The sequence below is a fragment of the Scyliorhinus torazame genome, chromosome 15 (genome assembly GCF_047496885.1).
Source record: "Scyliorhinus torazame isolate Kashiwa2021f chromosome 15, sScyTor2.1, whole genome shotgun sequence".
NCBI classification, from domain to species: Eukaryota; Metazoa; Chordata; class Chondrichthyes; order Carcharhiniformes; family Scyliorhinidae; genus Scyliorhinus; species Scyliorhinus torazame.
In genome coordinates, this window is record NC_092721.1 from 176489046 (window position 1) to 176512865 (window position 23820).

Sequence of the window (23820 nt, forward strand, 5' to 3'; positions counted from 1 at the left end):
TTTACGGCATTCTGCGGTTTTGTTCAGGCATGCACAAAGTTTATTTTATTTTCCCTAAATTTCTTCTTCATCAAATGTGAGAGAGTTTAGAAAACACATAAAACCATTGACATGTGCAACTGTGCTCAGAATTACACAGTTGAGATGCATAGTCAGCACAAGTTCTTCAGTTCCATGTCTTTAATTCAGAATCACAAATCTCACCCTTTCTTCATTTTGTTGACTTATTGGTGAATGTTACATTGGGTCTGATGCCCCAGCACTACTTTAAGTGATTTGAAGTAAATGAGGTTTGAAACAATCAAGAAAAACAATTTCCTTTATTATAAGTGATATAAAATGAATTTCGCGATTTGACATAATTCAATCTCAAATGTTTATCAAATGTTTCTACCTTCATGGGTAATCCTTTATACAAAATAAGAAAATAAATTTATTCTGCACTTAGCAAATTGTTTTGCTTCTGGATTGTAGTTACTGATGATATATCAAAGCATACCTGCAGGATTTTGCTTTTAAACACCATTCTGGGTTACATTTACAATTCACAATATACAAAAGTTAACAGGAAACATACACTAAGCTGGTAGAAACATTTTTGAGCCTTACGAAAAATTAATTATTGAGACATCAGTAGATCTTTTTCAAAAATGTTCAACCAAGAACAGACGTGTATAAATGTTTGGAGGTCTAGGGAAACCTCAACGTAAAAAAATGTTAATGCGGTTCTTGCAGGAGTGATGCAGATTTATTATTTGAAAATTCAGTATCCGTATAATTTTAACATCAATAGTCTCAAGGTGCTGAATTTTGCATAACAAAATACAGTGGAAGCATTTAGTATCTGATGGCATTCATGGGTAGGATGACACAAAAAAATTAATCGTACAGGAACAAATCTTTAATCACCAGGAAAGAATTTTCCAGGCTAATTAAATTAATCTTAAACATCAACAATGACACAATACCATGCAATTATCGTTAAGGATGCTGAAAGTACATCCATAATTGAATATCCTGCCGCACCCATCACTAGTGCTTTCAAAACCTGTAATAAAATAAGATACGCATCACAGCTGCTAAGGTCTCAACACTGGAATACATCCATGATTCCTGTATCATGTCCATGATTCCTGTACTGTGTCCATGATTCCAGTATTGTAACTCCCAAGTTAACAGCATATTCACATGTCCAAATAAAACAAAACTTTTTTGTCCATCAATTACTGTACTTTCATCTTCCTGTCAGTCTGTGGCTCCCTCAGGAATGAAATGTACAATTTAATCCAAGAGTAGGTAACACCCAGCGAACAGTATACGGAAATGAGCAACAGTGGCACAAAGGGAAACCTCTGCTGCCAGGGCGTTAGGGGATAAATCATCTCACAAATAACTTGCAGGGGAACAAGACCGCTGAGGTAGATGGATTCAGGCAGGCTGAGAAGTGATCCCTCTTTCCTAGATAGGTAACAAGATCAGTTAGAAATTCAGTGGATTTACCATATATACCTCTTTAATTCAATAAACTGAACGTTTGAAGTTGTAAATATTTAAGTGGGATTCGGAACTTCTGTGGGAACAGGATGAGGCACATATTGCTGGTCAAGATGACGCGCAGCTGAACTGGCGAGTGTCCACATTGCTTTAACTATATTTCAAGAAGTGAAACCAAGATAAGCTACCGTGCCCTGTCCGAAGGTTCTAGATAAAACTCTACTGATTTGGATAGATTATTATGCCATTGTTGCATTAGTTCTCATATACAATAGTTATTTTAAAAAAAAAAGAATATTGCTGTAAATATACAACAGATCAATCAGCATCCAAAAGGCAAGAGATTCTTGCTTCATGAATGTGAGAATCATCCAATAGAATCACAGAATTCCTACAGTGAAGGAGGCCATTTGGCCCACTGAGTCTGCATGGACCTTCTGAAAGTGCATCCTAACTAGGCCCAATCCCTCACCCTATCCCGTAGCCCCCAACAAGGGGCAATTTAGCATGGCCAATCCACCTAACCTGCACATAATTGGACTATGGGAGGAAACTGGAGCACCTGGAGGAAACCCACACTGACACGGAGAGAATGTGCAAACTCCAGTCAGCCGAGGTCGGAAATGAAGCCGGGTTCCTGGCGTAGTGAGGCAGCAGTGCTAACGACTCTGCCACCGTGACGCCCAGCAGGCCATGCTAGCAGGCCTGATGTACATTCCCAACGATTCCTGTCATCTATAAAGAGCGATACTTGTCAAATGTTGTAGTGGAACAGATCTTTGGACCTCCATGTGCAATGGGACAGAAGAATAAAACATGTTCCTTTGCCCCACCATGGACTGTTTTAGGCTGTGGAATTCACTTAAGCCTCTCCATCCTTTAAAGTGCTCCTTCAAATCAACCTATTTGATGAAGGTAAAAGCAAAACATTGTGAATGCTAGAAATTGGAAATAAAAATGAAACTGCTGGAAATGCTCAGCAGATCTGGCAGCATCTAATTTCATTGCAGTGTTAATGTAAGCCTATTTGTGACACTAATAAAGATTATTATCTGTGGAAAGAGAAACAGAGTTAACACTGAGTTCATATGACTCTTCTTCAGAGCTCTGAAGAAGTCATTCTGGCTTGAAACGTTAATTATCTTTCTCCACGGATGCTGCCAGACCTGCTTGAGTTTTTCCAGCATTTTCTGTTTGACAAAAAGTTTAGCCATCCGTCCCAAGGAGCTCAGTGTCAAACAATTTCAGCTAATGTTCCTGGGAAAAGACTTGGGATATTTTCTGGTTTCCACAATCATCCCTGAGTCAACAGGGAGCAACATAATTTGGAAACTGGACATTTAAACATGGTTGGGATAGAAAAGAAACTACTTAAAGAAAATACATAAATGCATTGAGTTAACACTTTCTTTTATTGGTTGTAGGAAGTCACACTTCAGCCACAAAACGATAAAAAGGAAAACAAGGGGGAAATCTTCAGTCTTTAATTTCTCCAACCCTTGTTTACCATTTCATATGGAATTGCTCTAAGAAGCACAGGAATGCTACCTATTGGTAATATTATGGCAGCCCAGAAGAGAGGGACATTTGACATTTGATTTGAAGGTTTTTTCATGTGGATAAAAATAGAGCTTTTACAAAACTGTTGTAGTAATTTCAACAAAACTCCTCTCTCTAGGCTTTTCTTCCCATTTAAACAGTAATTACTGTATTTAAATATTGATAACGCATACTATCACAATCTCTACAGCAGAATGTTTTACATAGATTTCTAGAGAGGAACAGATACATTTTAACTCACCTGAACAAAGCTTGCAAAGCAGAGAAACTGTATACAGTGAACAGCAGCATGAGGCAGATTTTGAGTGGCATCTCTATAAAGGATAACAGATCAGTACCAAATCCAATGCATTGCACGGAATACAATGCAGGACAAACAAGAGTAAATTCACCAGCCCTATACTGCCAGCAAGGCGTCACGCTTGCAGGGAACAGTCGAACATACGGCTCGATAATTGTAGCCTCAGTTCTATGCCTTTGAGCTCATTGCCTGCAAAAAGTATGGAATCAGTTTACAAACTCTATGATATCTTCAATGTGAGATATACTACCCACTGCAAACCTCTTGTGGCCGATTTTGATTTAGAAATGGTTCCTCGGTACACAGAAAAGAAATAAGCATGTTTATTAATTTTTAACTGTGTGGCATGTTTATGAGACATGGAAAATGAATTACAAGGTTGCAACGGGTCACTGCCAAAGTGATCAAATTTATTCTAAGAATCTAGTTATGGTTTATATTAATGACAGACAGGGTAGAAACATTCTGGATTCAAATGCTTAACAGAGTACAAGTCATGATGTGGAGATGCCGGCGTTGGACTGGGGTGAGCACAGTAAGAAGTCTTACAACACCAGGTTAAAGTCCAACAGGTTTGTTTCGATGTCACTAGCTTTCGGAGCGCTGCTCCTTCCTCAGGTGAACTCTTGTACTCTTCGAGTACAAGTCAATCATAGGAATAGTTGCAGACCATTCAATCCCTCAAGCCTATTCTGCCTATCAATTAATGAATAGCCTTGGGGTGCTCTATTCCTGCCCTGCTGCTGCCCTCCCCCCAACCTTACTACACCCCTCCCCCCTTCCCACCGACCCCCAGCGCTGGCCCTCACAGGACGAGTTTCACGCTGGGTGGCTATTAACTAGTTATAAGACTCTTACCATTCTGGTTGTAAATCTTAACGCATTACCTGGCAAAGCCACTAAGAAAAAGAAGCTTAATATATTTTCATATAATTCTTAAAGTGAGGGGAAATCAGTGAATAAAATGCATCTATTTGTTTAGTGCATCCACAAAATTTAAAAAAATATATAAATGAGCATCTTATCCTTACCTGGCCCCGTGAAGAGGAGTGGGAAGAGGGAAAGATGCCCTGCTGTTACTAAGATGAGATATGTTCCAGCATCGTTTTTATTTTGCACAGCAAACAGGCTGAGGATTTAAGAGAAAAATATTGCAGCGTAAGTCCAGCTTCTGATTTACTCCAACAATACAATTCATTATCGGAGGTGAGGGAATCATGTCTCTTGAATATGTTCCAGTACCAGCTTAATGTCATGAGATAAGGATAGGAGTCAGTTATCTTTTAGAAAAATGTTAAAAGTAACAGACAAGTGGAAATAAGTTTATAAAATTCTGGTACAGACATGGGCATCGTTGTTCTGTTAAAACTGTACATGATGCTTACATAGAAACATAGAAAATAGGAGCACGAGTAGGCCATTTGGCCCTTCGGGCCTGCTCCACCATTCAATATGATCATACAACTCAATAGCCTATTACTTCGAGCACTTAAGATTCTGCAGAAGGATCACCATCTTCGCTCTCAAGTTATATTACCACCTTCAGTCATTGCAAATCACTTTCTTTCATGTTGAAAAGGGCAAAATAATTCAACCCTTATAAAGAAATACCATACTAGACCTATGATTGTGCTTTTCAATAGTCTTTGTATATTAAATTGTAATACTACATATATTACAGCATATTAATGAACTTTAGGTGGTTGTAAGTGCTCACACTATTTATTATAACCCATCCAAAAAACACTTTTGCCCGCAGAAACAATATTGATTGTACAGGTACATGATTCCAGAGGTGCGAGTGTTTTTCCAATATCTCAGCATTTGTGCTTTCATCACATGTAAGCATGAACACTTGGATGGATGAATGGCTACACCAACATCACAACTTCATTCCTAAATCAGCCATGCATATTTGGTGTCCAAGGTACCTAGGTCCACTCCCTTGCTCTATCTCCGTAACCCCACCTGACCTGCACATCTCTGCACTGTGGGAGGAAACCAGAGCACCCGGAGGAAACCCCTGCTCCCCACGGGGTGAACGTGCAAACTCCACACAGTTACCTAAGGCGGGAATTGAAGTCGGGTCCCTGGTGCGGTGAGGCAGCAGTGCTAACCACTGTGCCGCTCCACATGTGCCGTTGTTAAAACTAACGGACCTTCTACACCAATGAGGCAACAATGCTACCTACTAGGGCAGCACGTGGCGCAGTGGTTAGCACTGCTGCCTCACGGCGCCGAGGTCCCAGGTTTGATCCTGGCTCTGGATCACGGTCTGTGTGGAGTTTGCACATTCTCCCCATGTTTGCGTGGGTTTCGCCCCCACAACCCCACAAGATGTGCAGAATAGGTGGATTGGACACGCTAAATTGCCCCTTAATTGGGAAAAATGAATTGGGTACTCTAAATTTATTTTAAAAATACAACACTACCTACTGCTAAACCTCCAGCCCCAGAGACACAAACAGGTCAAAACAGCAAAAGAGAAATGCAAAATAGAATTGAGGTGCTAGGACGTTGGGGCTGGTTTACCAGTGACTTGCGACCCCTGCATATTTGCAGTTTGAACATGCCTGTAACTAGCTCATTACCCCATCCATTCCCGACGGGCTCCTCACATCATGATCTAATATTGGTGAAATATTTCTGCTTCTGCCATTGTAACAGAATCCCCATTATTGATATTACAAAACGTGCTACAGTGGTATTGAACTGCACCACTAAGCGAACAAATGTAAGATACCTCAATGGTAGTATCGCGATGAGAATGGCTTTTTCATGCACATGCCAGCCAAACATGAACGACCCCAATGCGCAAAGGATGAGGCACTGAAGGAACCCTCTAGGTCCTCGAGGTCTTAGCCAAAGATGGAGAATAGCAGGCTTGAAACAAGAGATATGGAAAGGTATAAGACATTGGTTAAAATTATTTTGTGTCTCAACTGGCCATTTTCCACATAATGAAATACTCACGCCAGCATTCAGCTTTAAAAGCAGAAAATCAATACAAAACTAGGAAACTCATCTCATCAAGTGAACATTACTATCTTTGCATCAACCAATGCCAAAAACATAAACACCAAAGAATGATGTTCCATTGAGAAAGTATGTGCTGGTACTGACCATTATTGAGAGCAATGTACAGACCAATGTTGTGAATGGCGACACAGAAGGGAGGACACTGTGCTGGAACTCCTGCACTAAACCTCCAGTCATTGATGCTTTTGAAAGTTTAGCGGGATCCAGTAGTTGCAACTTTACATCTGTATCCGTAAATGGAAATTACCTGTCAGTTGTTTGGAACATTAGCTTTTTGTTTGATAAAATAATTTAATATGATAGTTACAGAAATAGCACCAGCAACTGGTGAGATAATTAACTTCGATCTGGTAAATATCAGGACTGTGAAAATATAATTTCCTGAGTATTTATTAGTTTTCAATGTTCAGATAAAGAATTAATTTCTCTTCCCATTCACTATTGACAGTTTAATATCTCAGAGACGAACATGTTAAATGTCTGAGACGTCTAATATATTAATGCCCGATAAGAGTAACCAGACCGTACCAATGACAGATAATACTTTGTCCACCACATTGTACAGAGCCCAGAAATTTGGGGCCCAATATGCATGGCAGAGACCTCGCTTGAAGGGGAAAAGTCGTGCAAGCACCTGAGGCAGCTGACCCTGGGAAAGAAAGAAACATCTATTAATAAACAGCTTGGGGAACTCTGTGCTTGGGTCTCAAAATTTTCTTCAGGAGCATACTTTTAAGTAAAGGCCTGGTCTATTACTTGGTATGAAATCTTAACATTTGTTTTAAATTACTAATTTTCAAATTAAACATATGCTGATAAACATATGCTGATATTCAGCTCAATATGAAGAGGGAAGGTGACCACTGATCAGAAACTCAAATGGGCCTGTCGCACAAATGCCACGGCTACTGGAGCAGGCCAGAGGCTCAGAGGCTTGGTATTCCGTGATGAGTAGCTTCCCTCACCTCCTTACTCTCAATGCCTCTCCACCACCTACAAGGCACAAGTCAGATATGTGAGCGAATACTTTCGACTTGCCATGGTGAGTACAGTTGAAATAATACTAAGAAACTAACACCACCCAGGATAAAGCAATCTGCTTGATCAGTACTCCATATACTAGCTTAAATATCCACCTTCTCCACCAGTACAGCACAGGAACAGGCCCTTCGGCCCTCCAAGCCTGTGCCGACCATCTAAACTAAAATCTTCTGCACTTCCGGGGTCCGTATCCCTCTATTCCCATCCTATTCATGTATTTGTCAGAATGCCCCTTAAACGTCACTATCGTCCCTGCTTCCACCACCTAATCTGGCAGCGAGTTCCAGGCACCCACTACCCTCTGTGTACAAAACTTGCCTCGTACATCTCCTCTAAACCTTGCCCCTCGCACCTTAAACCTTTGCCCCCTAGTAATTGACCCCTCTGCCATGGGAAAAAGCCTCTGACTATCCACTCGGTCTATGCCCCTCATAATTTTGTAGACCTCCATCAGGTCGCCCCTCAAACTCCGTCGTTCTAGTGAGAACAAATCGAGTTTATTCAACCTCTCATTGCTGCAGGATATACTGCTGCAAGATGTCAAAGTTCCTTCAACAGCACCTCACAGATAATCAAAGGATAAGGACAGCAGACACAAGAGTACACTATGACCTCCAAGTCAACATTCAAGTTCACACACCATCTTATCTTGAACACGTATTGTCATTTCCTCATTGTCATAGGGTCAAAATTAAGAGTAAAAGAACTGAAGTTACATCAGTTAAGAAACAAGAATTAATATCTGGTGCTTCAGCAATATTGTTATTACAACTGTTCTCAAGATCTTATATTATCCCTGATGACACCATCAGCAATTGAAGGATAGCAGCATGCTTTCAACTATAATTTGCAATTTAAATGCATGCCATGCGGAAGAATAGGTATGCATGAGCTGTGAGCATATATAGGGCTTGGAATGGACGAACAGCAAATGGCAGGAGATGTGAACGAAGTTGATGTGCAACTCTTAGTGGCAAACGTTTTTGGGACATGATACTATTAGGTAATCTTACCCTGCTAGGGTGCTAGAAGTACGGTGTCTTCTCCCATCTCTATTCCCAAGTATTGTAGATAATGCACATAGCCTTCAACATAGCTAGGCATGCCCTCTTTCTAGGCATGTGTTGCTGCCTTTGGGGAGGATGTCCTTGAGTGCTAAATCAAGCAACATTCCTTGTACCTACCTCATGCAATAGGTCAACTTCATCCATCCATGACAGTGAATCTGTGGTTGTGCCCTCTACTGTTTGCCCAATGACTCCTTTAGTATCTCCTGTGACTTTTATCTTCTAGTTTCTTACCCTGCATATAGCCTTCAAGACCAAAATAATGTTTGCCCCCATACACAGCCACTTACCTTTAAGTGGCTGCATCCTTGTCAATATTTTCAGCAGCCCTTTACGAGTTTCTCCAGATATCTTCCAATATATCAAGTATGCTTCCTGCTCTTGGGCTAATGTCCACAGAGCGCATATTACAAACACAATAACGTGTTTGACACTGGAGTCTTCTGGTATTGTGTAGAACTGCACAACCCCCGCAATATAAATAAAAGTATGCTCAACGGGAATCCACGAACATCAAAATTACATCTTAAATGCAGTGAAATATAAAGTTCACAAAAGCGTGTTTTAAATTCAACTTATCAAGCTCATCTTTACCATGGCTATGAAGGGCCCAAAGGAAACAGCAAAAACAGAACAGACTATAGATCCCAAGGCAAAAAGACGGGAAAAGCTGAAACTCTTCCACTGGATAGATCCATCTTAAAAATAAACACAAGGAACAATAATGGCAAATTATGATTTGAGGACATTACAAAAGAAAATGTTTCATTAATTACAAGCCAAGCAATGACAAAATTAAATGACGAGGCATTTTGAATCCAAAAGATAATATTCACCATCCATACCCATTAAAAAAAAAATCAGACAGCTCCAACGTTGCTTGCTTTTTAAAAATAAATACTTTCACATAAACACAGAGTGGAGATATTAGGATAGTCAGTTTGAATAGGTCACTGTGACTGAATGTCAGACAGCTAAATTAACAATCAAAAAAATGTCATGACTAATTGTTAACAGAGAATAAAAACATAAGAGATTAGCGTAACAAGTTTACACATCCACTTTTTCTTAGGCCTAACATTAGGACCAGAAAAAAGTATAGTAATAAAACTGTTCTTCGAAGTTTTGTTGCAGCTTCATTAATAACGGTATTATTGGAGAATAAATTCACAAAAAGAGGTAATATCAAAATTACTAGAATGAAAGTAGAAAAATATTTTCATGCAACAATGTATTAGGGTCTCCAATGTTTTACTATAAGTGTCTTTTGTAGTTGAGGTAATCAGAACATTTAGTGCAGAATTAGTTAAATATTTGAGGAAATTATGAAACATTTTGATGTCAATGCTTCTCTAAACGAGTATCCCAAGCAAAGCTGGTTGCCTCAGAGAGTGAAAGAGGGAGAAGAATTTTCCTGAATTGGTCAGCCAGTAAAAATGCTTCTTGCGGCAAACCTACTTTACAAAAATTAGAGCACAAAATGAATCAGAATGCTGAAATACAAAACAAAATAAAGCTTAGCTTGTACAAAGAAGAATGGTATTCAGCAGGAATTAAAGATTTAGCCTTTTGAATATTCATCATGGATAGAAAAAAAAACACTTTCTATAAATTTCTGAAACTAATTATAATTAATCGCTCTCTGACATCACGTAGCAAGTCATTCTGTTGTATCATATCGTTATAGTGCCTTTGCAAGGCATCAGTAACTTCATTTCCAATGTAAGCCTACTTGTGACAATAAAGATTATTGTTATTAGTGGTTGGAATTTGGCCCCTCCATTCAATAAGATCATAGCTGATCTATTTGTGTTTAAAATTCTACATTCCCATCTACCCCGATGTCCTTTGATTTCCTTGCCTAACAAGAAATCTGCCTACTTCTGCCTTTAAATTATTCAATGAACCCACCTTCACCCCCTTCTGAGGCAAAGTTCCAAAGTCGCACAACCCTCTGGAAATCTTTTTAAGGAGCAATTGTTTATAGCAAGAGGCATTTTGGGATCATTATGGATGAAAGAATTGAAGATGGGCCTTCCTCAACTGTAATTATCTTGTGATCATTTCACAAAAGACAACATCTGGTTTATGTAATTTCCTGCTCCACTTTCTTTGCTGCTTTTATACTTTTCTCCCCTGTTCTGCACACCTTGGCACCAACCCTGTAATTCTTCCCTGCTTTTCATTTTAATGCAAGTCAAAGGGCTAAACAGAGCTGTACATTATTTCAATTTGTTTAAAAAAGTCAGTACCTGGTGTGTTCGCAGTGAAGCAATATGAACGTAGTAAGTAAGTAACATAGGCGGGAGCCACATAGAGAAAAATGTGCTTAAAGTTCATCAGGATTGCAAATAGTAATGCACTTTCCAAATGTCTTTCCTGTAATAAAACCAAATATTTAATTATTGAGTTTTGTGTTTTTTTTAACATTAAGGAGTGTAAGCCCATTCACATTCCTGTGATTAATGTGTACGATGAGCAAACACCGAGGAGAATAGCATTCAATTATTTATTAGTTATTGGACTGAATTTCTCAAATTACCTGAAACATCCGTGCAATGGAAAGAAGCATCAAACCAAATAAGAAGCCATTGTACTGAAAATGAATATCTGGGTTTGAGTTAAGGAATATTAAGCATACAAACACAGAAGCTTTTTAAAATTAAAGTCAGCACTTCTTCCCACATCATGCACATCCAAATCAGAGAAAGGACATCTGCTCTCTGTCCTCTATCAATGTAATTCAAGGTGAATCTCCTAAGATTTGATCCTGCGGAAATTCCTTTCCAAAGTAGCTTCTGAGCAATATGTGGCATTCTGGAAAGTTACAATGTCCTATTTATTTATGTAGTGAATGCAAAGTCCCTAAACCAAACAGTTTCTTCCTGCGTTGAGTGTGGACTCAGCTGGGTCTGTGGATCGGACATCCTTCTATGATGTGGTGTGTAGTTTGCACTCTCCCACAAGCACATGGGGGCTGATACAAATGCTCCATCTCTGGAGGGTGGCCAAGCAGGGGCAGTGGCTGGTCCTAAACTTGTTCAGGGTGGACCATTCTTTCCTTGGAAGGCTGAAACCAGGCAGCTGTTCGGTTGGGTTTGAGACCGAGTACATGTTTGTCACGTCCATTGATTCCCACTCATTTGCCAGGTGGGATTTGCATTGAAGTCTTGTGTGGGAGGGTTTTTCTAGATTGGCCTTCTTGATGGGAGTCATACCTTGGGTGGGCTAAATAGATCAACATGAAGTGGCAGATGGGGGGCATTGCAAACTTTTTCTATCATTTTGGGGTTGTTGCAAGTCGGCGGATATGTGGAAGAGTGATCCTTGCCAGGACAGGGAGCGGTGTTGAGCCTAGTGTTCCAACAATGATACGCATGGTAGCAGTCATCTGGTGTCAAATGTGTGTTTATGTGTGTGTGTGTGTATGTGTGTGATAATCTTTACCAAATGAGGGTGCAGTATTCTCTTCCGAGTTCAGAGGGCGGTGGTAGCAGCACCCCACGTTGAGCTGGCTAGTATGGCAATCAAGTTATTTCTGGGCTTCACCTAGGCTGTCGTTTTTAGATGTTTCCGGAAAGTCAGTGTCCTATCTAAAGTCACTCTAGGGTATGGAGTTGAGCAGTGCTTTAACTTGTAGCCATTTATTTGGATGTTGAGTTGATGTTAAATTTGCTTTTCCATTGTAAAGATGGAATAAGCTGGATTCTGTTTTTACAGGGCTTGGCTTTAGTCTCCACGTGTTGCAGTATTGTTCAAGTCCTGCTAAGTCTTTGTTTAGGTGTCGAAGTTGGAGGCGTGATTTGCGAAGCAGATGTTATTGGCATATATGATTTTCAGAAGATAGTTTTGGAAGATAATATGTGCACAAGTTGAACAGGATTGGAGCCAGTAATGAGCCTCGGGGAGTCCATTGGTTTGTCTTTTCCATGTACTTTTTGCCTGTCCAAGATGAACTCTGAACCTTTGATTATTCAACAATGTTCTGATGCTTTTAGTCGGCGGGGGTGGGGGCATGACATCTTCAGAAAGAGGCCGCTTGTGCCAAATGGTGTCGTAAGTTGGGGGGGTCAAGGAACACAGCACCTGTCCTGAAGTTTTTCTGAAAGTTGTGTTCAACATCCTAACATTCCATGACCCCCATGGCAGTGGTGTTAGTCAGGATACCACTAAAAATATTGACAACTAGGTTTGCAAGTTGTACACCTTTGTTAAGCAATAAAGATATCAAAACTATCAGATAAAGTCATCCATGTATAGTGCTGTTGAAGTAAACTCATTTTTACTACCACTGCCCATGGTGTGGTGGTAATGATTTAAAATAATAAATTACGCTAAGAAATATGCCCACAGCCTCTACCATTATAAAACAGACTAAAGTGTTATACATTAATATAAGTTATGGCACGTCATATTTACTGACTAAAATTAGCTAGGAACACCGATAATGTTTCGTCATGATGAGGAAAATGAAACTAACTTAAGGCATTTGAATCTGTGCATTATTATCCTTTAGTTGTTTTAAAGGATGTGCTTTATAATGTAAGGATACGATCAACAATCAGTAATCCAAAGTTCCAAAGTAGCAGCGCTGCAAGTATAAAAGCTGGTCTCTCCATTATTTCCTTTGACTCTTTTATTCTATTTACACACTTGCAACACCTTTAAAAAAGGACAAAAAAAGTGCTCTTACTGACTATTCCTTTTCCATTTTATTCTACTGAGAACTGGACAGTGCAATGATTTAACACACATCTTTCCCCTCGGGGATCATGTTTTGAATTGCTTTTCAATTGCAGTTAACTGTGCGGGCATCAAAATTGTTAAAAGTGAATACCAAGGATGGGATTTTCTTTTGCACATTTTGTAGTTGTACATACTGTAGGAGCAACACTGCAGTATATTCTAAATGTGGCATTTCTAAAGAATAAAGTAACTTGTAACGTTGATCACCAAGATCATCAAGACTGATGTGCTTTCCCCTCAACTCAGGAAAGTTTCTGACTGCGGTAGGAAAAATGGTGCAAAGTATTTAGGGGATTTTGCTTTGGTTGCATGTTAAAATGACAATGTCCTTTGACCATCCTGTAATTTTAAGCAGATCATTTTAAGTTAATTCCAAAGATATCCATATACTGCCTTTAAAAGTATTTAAAACGTCAGAATCAAGATACAAAGTCTATTTGTAGGGGAAAACAGAAAGACTTGCGGTCAATGTGACTTTTTAAAACAATCACTTTAAATCCATTTTTAAGGAATGAGACTATATCAATCAATGTACATAGAATTGTTCTCTCTATGGTTCATAGATGTCCAAAGATGTGCAGGTTAGGTGGATTGGCCATGTTAAATTGTCCTTAGTGTCCAAAATTGCCCTTAGTGTTGGGTGGGGTTACTGGGTTATGGGGATAGGGTGGAGGTGTGGGCTTGGGTAGGGTGCTCTTTCCAAGAGCCGGTGCAGACTCGATGGGCCGAATGGCCTCCTTCTGCACTGTAAATTCTATGAAATCTATGGTTGTGCTCCATTCTCAGGTTTACTAGACTACGCCAGTAATGGACGGGTTGCCTTATGAGGAAAGAGTGGAGAAGTTAGGTTTGTATTCACTGGAGTTTAGAAGAATGAGAGATGACTTGACCGAAACCTTTAAGATCCTGAGGGGTATTGACAGGGTGATTGTGGGAAGGATGTTTCCTATTGTCGGAGAATCTAGAGCCTGGGGTCACTGTTTAAAAGAAGGAGTCACTCATTGAAGACAGAGATGAGGAGAAATGTTTTCTTTGAGGGTCACACAGGACTGGAACTCTTCCTCAAAAGGCGGTGGAAGCAGAAGGCAGTATTAGAGAGTTTCTTGATTAACAAGGGGTGGAAGGTTATTGGGTGTAGGCAGGGATGTGAGATTGAAGTTACAATCAGTTTGGCCATGATTTTATAGAAAGGTGGAACAGGCTCGAGGGGTAGAGTGGCCTACTTCCGCTACTAATTCGTATGTAATATGGATGGTGATGAGCTGTCAATCTTCCAACAACATTATTTTACAGCTGGCTGCTGGGAATATGGAACTTACACAGATTGTGTGGGAACTACCTGGACTCCATCCCAGCTCCCTCTTTAACAGTGTAACTGGATTGGTAACTCAGCTTAGTGGGGGATTACTATTAAATAGTTTTAAAAACAATGGCTGCTGATTAGTCTCCTATGTGCCACTACCCTCATCGACAATCCCAGGACACAGAAATCAGGATGGGATATGCATTTCTCATCAGCTATGACTGGGCACCGGGAACCATGACTTTTTTCTTGTTAGCGTTTTCTTTCAAAACATGAAGCCAAACAGAACGCTCCCCCCTGAGGTGTAATAAATGAGTTGCAATACCAGATACTTTTTGAGACCGACAGTTCACCTTTTGTTTGAAAGATAAGCAGTCATATCACTGGCTGACTTGATGTAATTATAAATAATTAAAGTGGAACTCCTCCAATGGCTCAGTAGCTAATGCATTACACAGTGTGATATACTAAGCCACATAAAAGTCCCAGGGTTCAATCCTGAGTTAGCTGATTTCAGCCTGGGATAGTACAATTGGCTGCAACATCATTAGGCTGCTCTGTGCTGGAAAGTGCACGTGTGGAGATCAGATGAGCTTCACTATGCTTAAGAAACACTCTCTCATTGTTGAATAAACTACTGACACAAAAGATGAAGAATGGCCATTTGGGCCTGGTACCAATATAGTACCAGTATCCAAAGAACCATATCTTCAAAACAGTCAGCACTTTCAGGCCAGAAGAGCAAAACATATTTTTTTAAATCAACACTTTAAACATGCAGTGATCCTCCACTTCTCAAAGTTGGTAGTTTCACAAATATTTTATGATTACTGATATTTAACTTTTCAAATGTTCATATTTGCTATACAACTAATAACTAACACGAGCATTTAAAAAATAAATATTAAGGTAATATTAAGACATACTCCATTACTCCATAAATAAATACTACATCCACGAGGATAACGGAAAGTCGCTGAAATAAGATTGTTGCGTTACTGGCATAATTAACATTCTGGACAACCAGCATTTCCTTGTCAAAATATTGTGCAACGGAGGAGAGTAGATATTCAAACCATGCAAAAAATGGTGGATAGTCCAAAGTCCACTGTGACGTTGCCTACATTTGACATGAGGGGAGGGGGGGGGGGGGTGGTGGAGAGAAAAAACAGGATTAGAAATAATAGAGAACAAGAAGAAAATAAAAGTTACATTTGACTTAATTATTGGATCAACTAAAAGATGTTATTTATTGAAATCAAGCAAATATCATGAGAAGATTTTGGTTATATGACTATTTTTGCTAATGGCCATTACTATAAATGGTCTTATACAATCATATAAAGTTACAATGCAGAAGAAAGCTATAGATTTTACCCACTATGCATACAGTGATTCTGAACAGTGCAATGTATTGAATTCTGCTTCTTTCCCTTATCCATTTAAATTCATCTTTTTACAAATTTCTATCCACCTTCCATCACAAACTCAACAGAAATTATTGTTAACAAGCTTCTGTTAAAGGTTTTGCAGGGGGATAGTCAAGGAGGCAATAGACAGGTTTTGTTACAATTTGTTTATTGAATAGCCAAATACAATTTATGGGTGAACAGTAATAGTCTATATTTTTTGCAGGAATGTCCAAGGTAAATCTAAATAGGCAGATTGAAATAAAATCCACCAAATTTTCTTCTTTCAACCAAGAGGACAGAATGGCATGCAAATATACAAATCAGGAGCAGGAGATGACCATTCGACCCCTCAGGTTTGCTCCATGATTCAATAAGATCATGGCGGATCTGATTGTGGCCTCATCTCCACATTCCACCTGCCTACCCTCGATAACCTTTGACTCCCTTGTTAGTCAAGAGTCTATCTGCCTCCACCTTGAAAATAGATGTATTTACCATAAATATCTGAAATCGACATTCAATGTCTGACCTGTCTGCATTTACCAATCGATTTCCCATAGCATTAGAGTCATAGAGGTGTGCAGTACAGAAAAGGCCTTCGGCTCATCATGTATGTGCTGGTCAAAAACAACCATCTAATTATTCTAACCCCATTTTCCAGCACTTGGCCCATAGCCTAGTATGCCTTGGCATCGCAAGTGCACATCTAAATAATTTTTAAATATTGTGAGGGTCTCTGCCTCCACCGCCCTTTCAGAAAGCGAGTTGCAGACTCCCACCACCTCTGGGTGAAAAAGTATTTTTTGCACATCCCCTCTAAACCTCCTTTCCCTTACCTTAAATCTATGCCCCCTGATCATTGATCCCTCCATCAAGGAGAACGGATTATTCCTGTTTACTCTATCTATGCCCCTCATAATTTTATACATCTCAATCATGTCCCCCCTCAGTCTCCTCTGCTCCAAGGAAAACCACCCCAGTCTATCCAATCTCTCTTCATAGCCAAAACTCTCCAGCGCACTAAACTGTGTACTGGTAAATCTCCTCTGCATCCTTTCAAGTGTTAACACATCACTCCTATAATGTGGATTCTAAAACTGAACACACTACTCTAGCTGTGGCCTAACTAACATTTTGTACAGTTCCAGCATGAACACCCTGCTCTTGGATGGATGGGTTTGTTTATTGTCACGTGTACCGAGGTACAGTGAAAAGTACTTTTCAGATCATTAAGTATATGGGAAGAAAAGGGAAGAAAAGAAAATACATAATAGGGCAAGAATAGATAAAAGAGAGCGGTTAATAGTAATGTTAGTCTTAGAATTAAATTTTAAAAGATTAGAACGAGTATAAGTTAAGTAAAAAGTGGATTTGTTGGGGAGAGCTCGCAGAGAGTCGCCTAGCTCCGGCGCCATCTTCTGTGTATGCTCTATGCCTCGGCTAATAAAGGCAAGTGTACCATGTGCCTTCTTAGCCACTGTATTCACCTGCCTTGCTACCGTTAAGGGCAGAGTGTATACGCACACCGAGGTCCCTCTGATCTTCGGTGCTTCCCAGTGTCCTGTTCATCATGTATTCCCTTGTCATGTTTGCCCTGCCAAAGTGTATCACCTCACATTTATCCAAATTGAATATCCACACTATCCGTCTCACTAGGCACACCGACACAGAATATTCATTGAGAAGCCTACTTACATCCTCCGGCTCCACAGACAAATTATCACTGTGGTCCTTAATGGGCCCTACTCTTTCCCTAGTTCTCCTCTAATCCTTAATGTACTTGGAAAACAACCTAGGTTTTTCCTTTATTTTACCAGCCAGTATCCTTCCACATCCCCTTTCTGCTCTCCTAATTTCCCTTTTAAGTTCCCTCTTACACATTCTATACGCCTCTAGGGCTTCTGCTGTTTTGAGCCCTCGATATCTACCATAAGCCTCCATTTTACTTTTTATTTCATAAGGGGAGTCAACCAACTCTATTATTTGTGAAGAAGGGTTCAAGGGCAAGAGATAATTGGATCAGGATGAGGAAAAGTAATTCAGTCACCATTTTAAAGCCATGTTTTGTTCTTAAGATTTTTACTGTTACTTGGATTTGATATTATCCATTAATATATTAAAAATCTTACAGTTTACACTGTCCCACATTTAAAATAAGAACTACTTATGTGCATGTAAGCTTATGGTATAATGATTTCCTCCTCCCAGTGGTGTCACAACAGTGCCCATGTTTGTGTCATCTGAACTGTAGAGAAACTCCAGTTTGATGCTTTCCAATCTGTTGTAAGTTTTTCTGTTTAACTATATTCTATTTTGATATCAAAGTATTAGAAGAATAAGGACAGAATGCATGGTTTTAAAAAGAGGACTGAATTGCAGCTGCGTACTGTGCCCACTAATCCTCCTGCAATTGAAAACTATATTTGTATAATAATATAATCTTTATTATTGTCACAGGTAGGCTTACATTAACACTACAATGAAGTTACTGTGAAAATCCCCTAGTCGCCACACTCCGGCGCCTGTTCGGGTACACGGAGGGAGAATTCAGAATGTCCAATTCACTTAACAAGCACGTCTTTCGGGACTTGTGGGAGGAAATCGGAGCACCCGGAGGAAACCCACGCAGACACGGGGAGAACGGGCAGATTCCGCACAGACAGTGACCCAAGCCGGGAATCGAACCCGGGTCCCTGGAACTGTAAGCAACAGTGCTAACCACTGTGCTAGCTTGGAAACCATCCATATTTAATCATTTAGAAATATTCCAGGCGTTACCTTTACAACTGGAACTGTACGATGTATAGTTCTAAATGCAATTCAAGTACTGTGAACAGATTCATCATGCAGACATAAAACAGGAAATAAAACCAGGAGGTGGTGCACAGGGAGGGAAAAGGCTGATTCCGAGCATCGGAGCACTGAATCACAAAGAAATATTTAAGCAATTTTTACATTTTACCCTGGTAAATGGAGGAGACTTCAAAGAGGCATCTACGTTCACAATTTTGTTTTATTCATTTATGGGATATGGGCATCACTAGCTAGACCAGCATTTATTGTCGATCCCCAATTGTCCTCAAGGTGATGGTCTTGAACCATGCAGTCCCTGTGGTGTAGGTACACTCAATGTTCTGTTAGGGAAAGGGTTCAGTATTTCGACCCAGCGACAGTGAAGGAATGGCGATATATTTCCAAGTCAGGATGGTGAATGACTTGGAGAGGAATTGCAGGTAGTGGTGTTCTGATGTGTCTTTGTCCTTTTAGGTGGAAGCGGACATGGGTTTTGTCTCAGGAGCAGTAAATTCAGGACATAATGTCAAGTTAAATGATAATGGTAAGGTAAGAGGTCACAGGTCTAAGCCAACAGAAGATAACCTTGCGGCTGCAGCTTTCACATAAAAGCGTTCAGTTCATGGAAAGGGTTTCTGGAGAAAGAATAAGTCTGGAACCAGATAATAAACAATTGGATGTTATGATGAGCAGAAATGAAGATCCTCTGAATGCATCAAATAAAATGGTCGTTCTCATTTATATCATGACTGATAGGACATGACAGGGGCGGCACTGCTGCCTCACAATGCCAGGGACCCTGGATCGATTCCGACCTTGGGTGACTATCTGTGTGGAGTTTGTATGTTCTCCCCGTCTCTACATGCTCTGGTTTCCTCCCACAGTCCAAAGATGTGCAGGTTAGGTGGATTGGCCAGGCTAAATTTCCCTTAGTGTCCAAAGGTTAGGTGAGGTTATGGGGATAGGTCAAGGGAGTGGGCCTAGTTAGGGTGCTCTTTCAAAGGGCTGGTGCGACTCAATGGACCGAATGGCTTTCTTCTGCACTGTAGGGATTCTATGAAAGAAATGACTGAGTTGTCATTGCACATTGAACACCCTCATCCTTCATATACCATAAAGCTACATTTAAAGCATAAAGACTTACTTCATAATACCACTGTGAAACAGGTAAACTGTGAGTAATTGCCAGCCAGTTTCTGTGGACTTCAAAGTCTGTTGAATGACTGCAAATGAAACAGTCAAATAATAATTAAGCATTTCATGGAAATAGATCAGTGACATAACTCCCAAATTACTGAAATGATAAATACACCTAATCAGCTGGTCACGTTTGCTGCAGAACAGCTGCAAATCAATTAAACAAGCTGTAAATATTAACTATAAAAGTTAACAATCTAATGGTGTGTAAACGTTTATCAAAGTGTGATCATGGAATGATTGAGCTTAAAGTTGCAACGGGGGAGATGCGAAAGAACTGCTAAACTTCAGGTAAGGCTAACTTCAATTGCAAGAGATGGAGATTGACCACAGTAAACTGGTGAAAATTATTCATGAGCAAAATGACATGATCAGTTGGGAGGTGTATAAAAAAATTGAATACAATATGGAACCAGTTTAAATCCCTAAGGAGGGGGCAGCACGGTGGTGCAGTGGTTAGCACGGTTGCCTCACGACGGCAAGGCCCAAGTTTTGATCCCGGCCCTGGGTCACTGTCCATGTAGAGTTTGCACATTCTCCCGTGTCTGTGTGGGTCTCACCCCCACAAATCCAAAGATGTGCAGGCTAGGTGGATTGACCATGCTAAATTGCCCCTCAACTGGAAAAAAAAGAATTGGTACTCTAAATTTATTTAAAAAAAATAAACCCCTAAGGAGCATAAACTTTAATTACCAAATTTACCAAAATTCCCAAATACCTAATTACCACATACAACTGAAGAAGAGACTACATAAAATTAAAAGGTACACAGGAATGGCAAAAATAACAGACCAGGCAAATGGAAAAGATTCAAAGAGCAGCAAAGGGTGTCAAGACAGATAGTAAGAGCGAGAAAAATAAAATAAGAAAAGAAACTTGCAGAGGATGTCAAAGTCAACACAAAATACCTTTACAAGTACATAAGGGAAAAGAGGGTGGTTAAAAGCAATGTGGGTCCTTTAACATTTGATTAGTGATATTATAAATGAACATAAAAAAGTGGTAAACGTGCTGAACTTTGCATCATTATTTGCAGTAGAGGAACAAAACAACATACTGGACATCCCAAGAAAACTAATATTGAATCAGGGACAGAGACTCAAAATAATTAACATAAGCACTAAAGAATGGTAAACCCGCAGAATTAGATTGTTTTCATTCTAGCATTTTAAAGGAAGTAGCTGAGAACATTACAGCTATCCTAACTATAATCTTCTAAAGTTTTTGATTCAGGAACCATCCCGTTAGATGGGAAAATTGAATGTAATTCTGCTACTTAAGAAAGGTAAGAGAGGGAAGTCTGGGAATTATAGAACAGTTAGCTTAACATCTGCTGTCAGGAAATTTCTAGAGTCCAAAATTAAAGATTCAGTGACTGGACAACTTGAACATTTTGAGCTGATCAGGGGGAGACAGAATAGATTTGTAAAGGGAAGGTCATGCCTGGTGAATCTGACTTGACGTTTTGGAGTACTGGTCATAGGTCTTCCTATGAATGCTATGTATATGGGTTTCCAGAAGGCACTCGGCTACATCCCTCATAGTGACTACAATTGAAGGTCACAGAATTGAGGAAATTTACTGACCTGTTTGAGAATTTGGCTGAGCAGCAAGAAACAAAGAGATGGGATAATTGGAAGGTCTGATTGACAGGATGTGGCCAGGTAAGTGAAATCATGTTGAACTAATTTAATGGCATCCTTTGAAGGAGCCACATGTGTTTTGGATAAAAGGAAGCAATGGATGTACTGTACTTAGATTTCCAGAAAGCATTTGATAAGATGTCACATCAAAGGTCACAGCGGAAAATAAAAGATCATGGTGTAGGGGGTAACATATTGGCATGGATTGAAGATTAGCTATGTAACAATAAAGAGTTGGTATAAATGGGTCTTTTTTTGTTGGCAGGATGTAACAAGTGGTGAGCTACAGGGATCTTCAATTAAGGGGCAATTTAGTATGGCCAATCCAAATATGCTGCACATCTTTGTGTTGTGCAGGCGAGACCCACACAGACATGGGGAGAAAGTGCAAACTCCACACAGACAGTGACCTGGGGTCAGGATCGAACCCAGGTCCTTGGCGCCATGAGGCAGCAGTGCTAACGACTGCGCCACCATGCCACCCTCTTTTCTGAGGCTGGTTTAGCTCCCTGGGCTAAATCGCTGGCTTTTAGAGACAGACCAAGGCAGGCTAGCAGCACGGTTCAATTCCTGTGCCAGCCTCCCCGAACAGGTGCCAAAATGTGGCGACTAGGGGCTTTTCACAGTAACTTCATTGAAGCCTACTCGTGACAATAAGCGATTTTCATTCATTTCATGTAGTACCTCAACTTTTTACAATTTATATAAATGAATTGGATGAAAGGTCTAACGGTATTGGTTGCTATATTTGCTGACGATACAAAGATAGATAGGGAAGTAAATTGTGATGAGGACGCAAGGAGGCTACAAAGTGATATAGATAGGTTAAATGAATAGGCAAAACTTTGGCAAATGAGAGTATAGTGTGAGAAAATGTGAAATTGTCCATTTTGGCAGGAATAAAAAAAGCTTATTATTTAAATGGTGAGAAATTGCAGAGTATGAGATGCAGATAAATCTGGGTGAGCTGGTGCAATCACAAAAGGCTAGTATACAGGTACAGAAAGTAATTAGGAAAGCTAATAGAATGTTGTTGTTTATTGTGAGGGGAATTGATTACAAAAATAGAGAAGTTATGCTTCTGTCATACAGGTCATTGTTGAGACCACATCTGGAGTATAGTGTACAGTACTGGTCTCCTTATCGACAAAAAGATGCAAATGCATCAGAAACAATTCAGAGGAGGGTGACTAACTAATACCAGGAATGAGCAGATTTGTCTTTTGAGGTGAGATTGGAGAAGTTAGGTTTGTATCCAATAGAGTTTAGAAGAACAAGAGGCAACTTGATCAAAACCTTTAAGATCCTGAATGGTATGACAGGGTGGATTTGGAGCAGATATTTCCTCTGGAGGGAGAATCTGGAACTAGGAGTCATTGTTTAAAAACGGCATTTCACATAAATGAATTACAACTTGGTTTCATTCCACCGTGATGACCCACTGGATAAATGTATTTGGCAGTGAGATACTGCACCGACTCATATAAACAGTGAAGGGGCAGTTTAGGCCCACAGCTTTGCACCAGATAGGATCTTGTTGACCTGGCAAGATGCACTTACAGGCTGGGTGCCCTTTAAACTACAAGAGTATTGAAATATGCTACCTGGGTAGAGATGGAGGACTGGAATCCCTTAGTTAGGGAAGAAGAAAATAATCCTAGATCAATGTCTAGGGGAAGTGTATCCATGGGTGGACAAGATTTAGTCAGTCATTCTGACTATTCCCCTCCCCAATTTAAGTACCTTACAGTCACAATCCACAGGTACAAACAAGAATGTGGATTTGGGTAAGGCAGTGGACATACCCATTACCCGAATTACTGAAATTAAATGGCTGCTGCAATGGAGAGAACTAGAAAAATCCCCAATTAAATACACCGCTTACGCCTGTCCTTTAACTTTAGCGTTAAGATATAACCCTTAAAACGCGTGCCCGTTTTCGGAAACATTTGATGCAAGTCTCATTTAGAAAAACAGCACTTATAACAGCTGCTATAGGCCGCTCCTCTCCCCGGACCCGTGCGGCGAAAAATACTTTTATTTTAAAAATTAGTTTTGACGATTAGACCCCCGTGCCCGGGGCAGCTCTTACTAAGCTGGGATAAGCAGAGACTTTAACAGGGTCACACCGAGGGCGAGTGGCACGAACCAGCTCCAACTACTCGCACTGGGCGCCGCCATTGCTCTTTCACTCAACTTTATTCAAACTCGCAGTCAGCTGGTG

General features: G+C 40.1%; 1 protein-coding gene across 5 annotated transcripts; it reads right to left on the minus strand.

The window, feature by feature from the left end:
- Positions 1-303: 303 nt before the first annotated feature.
- On the minus strand, positions 304-23820 carry LOC140392012 (dolichyl pyrophosphate Glc1Man9GlcNAc2 alpha-1,3-glucosyltransferase-like). 5 transcript variants are annotated; one of them, XM_072477152.1, is made up of 13 exons: positions 23689-23820; positions 19901-19979; positions 15478-15671; positions 13055-13164; positions 11045-11112; positions 10755-10881; positions 9097-9200; positions 6923-7043; positions 6479-6618; positions 6099-6238; positions 4387-4484; positions 3296-3368; positions 304-1458 (listed from the first exon to the last, which is right to left on the minus strand). In XM_072477152.1, the coding sequence occupies exons 1-13, from the start codon at positions 23775-23777 to the stop codon at positions 1224-1226; spliced, it is 1578 nt and encodes a 525-aa protein (XP_072333253.1). In that variant the 5' UTR covers positions 23778-23820; the 3' UTR covers positions 304-1223. The 5 variants fall into 5 exon arrangements, with proteins under 5 accessions (XP_072333253.1, XP_072333254.1, XP_072333257.1 ...); XM_072477153.1 differs by having other exon boundaries at positions 15628-15671; positions 23689-23819; XM_072477155.1 differs by lacking the exons at positions 304-1458; positions 3296-3368 and adding an exon at positions 3377-3544.

What these genes read in the sequence shown, in the direction of transcription:
- LOC140392012 (XM_072477152.1), bottom strand. Translation starts at nt 23,777, where the DNA reads ATGGCGGCGCCCAGTGCGAGTAGTTGGAGCTGGTTCGTGCCACTCGCC. An exon ending in TCTCTGCTTATCCCAGCTTA is followed by an intron (nt 19,980 to 23,688) that starts GTAAGAGCTGCC and finishes TTTCATTTGCAG; the next exon opens with TCATTCAACAGACTTTGAAG. An exon ending in TTTCACAGTGGTATTATGAA is followed by an intron (nt 15,672 to 19,900) that starts GTAAGTCTTTAT and finishes TGTCAAATGTAG; the next exon opens with GCAACGTCACAGTGGACTTT.